General features: G+C 48.5%; 1 protein-coding gene across 1 annotated transcript; it reads right to left on the bottom strand.

The window, feature by feature from the left end:
- Positions 1 to 3,774: 3,774 nt before the first annotated feature.
- Positions 3,775 to 4,530, bottom strand: LOC107194600. The gene has a single exon (XM_015584243.1). It carries the CDS (start codon positions 4,528 to 4,530, stop codon positions 3,775 to 3,777), a length of 756 nt encoding a protein of 251 aa, XP_015439729.1.
- Positions 4,531 to 5,243: the final 713 nt, after the last annotated feature.

Genomic DNA, 5,243 nt, shown 5'->3' with positions numbered 1-5,243 from the left:
GTGTGTTTTCATCGGCGTCTGTCACAATCGCACACTTTCTAAAATTCTAATTCTTTCAATTAAAATGTGTTTATTGGTGTTTATACGGACCAGACCACCCTGTAGGGAAGTCTACCCGTGAGTTCTATACCCGTGAAAAGTTCATTTGTGCAATTGTTCAGACAGAAGTTGGAATTTACGAAATCGATTATCTCTCTTGCACATCGCATATACATACACGGTTCCCGTTGATTGGTGAGTGCACGGGACACAGCGCACGGGCCACGGAGTCTCCCCCCTTAACTGTAGTCGGTAACGTCTCGACGATCATGCGCGGCAGCCACCTGAAGATGCCGCACTCGATACCAAAACTGAACGCGCAGGCTCGATACCGCATTAGAAAACGCATATTGTGTATATATAAATCATTAACTCGTATCTTCGCGATAAGAAACGAATAATTTCCCTTACAACTTCGGAGATAATACATTTCCTACAGGTATATCCATTAACATTCCCTGCAAATTTCATTTCGTTTTATACATAAAACGATAACGCCACTAACACATTTCATGCCGCGATCTTTAATTACCTTCTCAAGAAACACTCTTTGGATACTAATCAGGGACAAATCAAACTTTTCCTTTCTCCTTCGCCGGTTCTTTCTTTGCGACCTCCGTCTTAGGCTTTCTTTCCCGTCTACCTCGTTTATCTTTCTTCTTAGCGCTCTCGGCTTTCACCGCGTCGAGGATCTCCTGCTGACGGACCTGCGTCTCGACGTGAATAACATCGGGCTTCTTGCGATGCCTGGTGACCGCCGCTGGTGGAGAGAACTCGATTTCCATATCAGACGCCGTGGAACTGGACGCGACCGAGGCCTCGTCTTTGTTCTTCACGATCTTGAACTGCAGCGGTTTCATTGGCTCGGAAACGTGTGCCTCGTCTGACGGCGTTTGCCTGATCGGGTACATCGTCACGTAATAAGTGCCGTCTTTCCTATGAATATGAAGAGTCGGCGGGTCTGCGGCACCCTCGTGTTCGTCCTCCATCATTGATTGCTTTCCTTTCAAAGACGACGAGGGCCCACCCTGTCTTCTCATCGGGGTTCTTTGACGGGCACTCGTTGATCTACCACTGGTCGGTTTTCCGCGACTTGTAGTACCTCTTCCACGTTCAGTACCTGGTCTTCCTCTTCCACCTGTTGCTTTTCCACGATCACCGCCCGTCCTTCCACGACCTGTTCTTCCGCGATCCGCTGATCTCGTGGTGATCGCCGACATCGACTCCTCCGGTGTGTAGGACTCCTCCTTCGCCTCTTGAAGCATTTCGTACAGGTTTCGACCTATGGCGCCTGGCCTCCAGCCGATACGCGGCTTCAGATTACTCGGCGTGGACATAGTGTTCCACAACCAGCCCATATTAGCTGGTACTCGCATACGAATATCGATACAGTCTCTGTGCCCGAAATTTATTCCTGGATAATGATCACCGACAAAGTATACGTACCGCATTACTCTTTTACTGACTCCGATCGGCGAATTAGGATCAGTTCTGTCACCGCCTGGGCCCACAGCGTGGTCACGGAAATCACCCCCAGCGCCACCTTTCTGACGAACAGCCTTACCACGTCCTTTACCAGTTCCAGCCTTTCCACCCTTACCGCCGCGTCGTTTCTTCGTACTACTCGCTGGCCCACGACCCGGTTTCAACTTCGAGGTGGTGCTCGTCGCGCTGAACGTACCGTCAGCATTATCGCCAGGTATCTTTCGTCGCGATTTGCACATTGGCTCGCCGCAGGGACCTGTCTTCATGTCCAATATCCCGACGGACGTTCCTGCTGACCATCGGCGGGACATCCGGCAGAACTGGTATAGCTTCACGGACAATACCCAATCGGGGTGGTAGCATAATGGCGCCCAATGGTGCGGGTGGCAGGTACGGTTGACGCTGCTGTACATTATCTCCTGATATGAGCGTCTGCGCCGGGTTGCACGGTGCTCGACAAGAAGGCGCCGGTGGTTGTTGAACCATTGGCTGTCCTCTCTTCTTCTCCTGCGTGGACGGTTCTTTTGGCACGTAGTCTTTGTCGAGGTCTCGGCCGAAATAAGGGCTCTCCGACGGATCCATCAAACCGAGCCCCGCCAGGCCTGGCACTTTACCGATCGAATCGACGAACTCCTGCGTTTCTTTGAAAGCTCTGATCAAACAATCGATCCCCAGACACGGCTGTTTCGAGCATGTCGCGACGCCCGTGTGCCACATTTGCGTGTCCTTTCCAGCGCATACGCAAGCGGGCCTGGGCCCGGTCGACGTCACGCGAGGCTTGCATGCATCGAACGCAGGTAATGGTTCCTGTTGCTTTGATTGTCCCTTGCTAACCGCAACTGTACCACCGGAACATCCGCAACTGGACATTCCGTTCTCACCGCCACCCTCCATACGCAGTTCCCTTCCGTTTCTCTCCTCGTACCAGGCGTAGTCCGTGTCGTAATCCGGCCATTTGTACACGGTGGGATCCAGGTAAATTTGCTCAATATCCCCACCGCCTCGGAGCCTGGTCGGCCTGGTGCAGTCCTGTATCGTGTCGTCCAATGGGTTCAGGTAATTATTAACACAATATGTATTCGATAACGAGCTGTCCACTGGTCGTGGCTCGTGCGTGTTCAGCGATTCGGGATTACGCAGCCTCATGCAGCACGGTTGTTGGCAGCCGGAACGGCATTCCATGGGATTCGTCGATCGATCAGCGGGCTGACAGGAGCAAGTGGGCTGATCTGGATACGCTCTGTACACTAATTCTCGGAACTTCGGATCGTTGAGCTGCTCGGCGGTGGTCAGCTGTTTGAAAGCGGGATCGTTTATCGAAATACGGGGCGGTGAGTCTGGACGCTTTAGAGACGGTTCGCTGGTGTCACGTTTATCCTGAAGAGGAGCAAGATGAGGACAGAGGAACTTTTGAATCGGCGAATCATCCAGCATATAAGATTTTCCAGTTAACAGAAATGATTTAACGATGGTACTGCCGAAACAGGATAATCTTAACACGACAGAAACGGTGCCGACTGTTTCTCCATTCACGTCGGTCAGATCGAAATTATTCTTCGCGACACACGGCGTGGATAGCCCATCGGGTTTCTTTCGTGCGTCCAACACGTGATTGCACATACAATTGGGCAGATTAACATTCACTGTACCTAGGAGATCTCCGTTTCCTTTTTCGGGGACACTTTTGTGGTACACTTCTAAACGCAACGGCGCGAACCTTATAGCCTTGATCAGGCTACTCGGAGATTTAGCGAACAAACAGGATTTACCGTATTTGAAAACTTTCGAATTTCGTGACAGTTCACGATTCTCTGCGCGTTCGTTCTGGACAGTTTCGGGTATGTTTATGTTGTATTCAGGCAGATCGGTGAACCTCACGGAAACGGACAGATCCTGAACGTTCACGTCCGGTCGTTCGGGTTCTAGGTTCACTTGATCGATGAACACCTCGAGCATGTAAAGTTGCTCCTCCTCCTTCTTCTCCGATCTCGTCGTCCTTTTTTTCGAAGTCATGTCTTCTTTGACGTTACACGAGAATTTAGGAAGGAATCGTGAACTCGCGAGTGCTACTAACGATATCGCTGGCCGGAACACGCCATTAATTTTGTGGTCGATTATACGGCCAATGCAACGTAACCTAACCGTGTCAACATCTTGAACCGATCAATTTCATGTGAATATAGTTACCATAGTGACGTATCAGACAAGCAAAGACGGATTCTGTAACGGGTGTAACTTCAAAATGACACATCACTTTTTACCCTTCTTCTTGCCCCCTTTCTTCTTTTTCTTCCCCTTTTTACCTTTCTTACGCTGTGCATTAGGATCGATTCCTCTCAGCTCGTTCAACGTAGTTCGATCCGGGAACTGCGAGATATCCTTCTCGACACCGTCCGGATGATAACTTGGCGGCACCAGACGTCTGACGCAAAACTCACGTTCCTTGTCCTGATTCCTAAAGGCGAAGAACTGAGGGTGCATCTCGTAATGGGTCATGTACGATCTACCCAGACAGACTAATGTCATCTCCATTTCCAATGTTCCCGAGGGATTGTCGCCAGGATCTATCAAATTGTACTTGTCCTTCACCACGAAAGGTTTCGGAAGATTCTCCGTGTCGTTCTGGCTCATGGCCACTTGATCGCATAAACAACCAGGCAATGTTATTTCGGTTTCCGCCGTTGGATACGTGTCCCCAACACGGAAAACGCCGACCTTCACGATCGTTGACTGCAGTTCATGCACCAGTTCCTTCGGTTGCATCACGAACATGCAAGACCGACCGATCATGAAACGAAGGGTGCAACCTTCGTCCTCGGGGGGCGGCGGTTTGTAAGCATAGAAATCCTCACGCGTGATCTCGAACACGGGAAAGTGCAGGAACTTGATCTTTATCGCCACAGGGAATTCACCGATGTCGTTTATCTTACCCTTGGTCAGTGTGAGCTTGTGGACCAGCATCGACAGCATGTAGAGCCGCTCGTCGCGGCCACCGAAGCAGGACATATTGAGGATCGAAGAAGGGTTTGAGGATTGTCAGCGACGAATAGATGGCGTCGCTGAAGACACGAGGAATTTTTTTTTTTTTTTTTGAGGTTTTCTATCGAAATGGTTAATGCACGGAAAGTGACAGACAGGATATGACAGTCGAAGCACGGGTAGGGTGGACGCAACGGTAAACAAACACGTACCAGTGAACGAACATTAGATATAAAATTGAGAAAATTAAGTTATTATAATAAGCAAATGATTAAATATTAATTTTCTTTTCGATTCCTTGTTTAATATTCGAATAATATTCGCGCCATTGGTTAGAAATGTTCGTTTACTGGTTAATGTTCATTCACTGGTGAAATCTGTATTGTTTCTTCTTACTTCAATCGATTACATTTTTCAAATTTTTCAAAATTGTGAAATCTATACCTCACATAAATGAACAGACACTTGTAAACCTAGTTTTCACGTGTCGAATATTTATTAATATTATTATTTAAAATTCGAGTTTAACAGTTACAAAATCTCTCAACTGTTCACTCAATTGTGCTGATGTTTATCCAAACCTGAATTTTCACCTGGTCGATTTTGAGGATTCAGACTGTAGGTGTTCGTGAAACGTTTTTCGTCGTCGTTGTCTTTAAATCGAATCGACATTCTAACGTGTCTTGTCCTCGGGGATGAGTTCCAACGGAATTTATATGTCGAAACGATCACTCTATCCG

This window comes from Dufourea novaeangliae, unplaced genomic scaffold, assembly GCF_001272555.1.
Source record: "Dufourea novaeangliae isolate 0120121106 unplaced genomic scaffold, ASM127255v1 scaffold8, whole genome shotgun sequence".
Lineage (NCBI taxonomy): Eukaryota > Metazoa > Arthropoda > Insecta > Hymenoptera > Halictidae > Dufourea > Dufourea novaeangliae.
The sequence above is the reverse complement of the archived record's forward strand: the minus strand, read 5'-3'. Positions and strand labels throughout refer to the sequence as shown.

Coding starts and splice junctions, on each gene's coding strand:
- LOC107194600 (XM_015584243.1), bottom strand. CDS start 4,530: ATGTCCTGCTTCGGTGGCCGCGACGAGCGGCTCTACATGCTGTCGATG.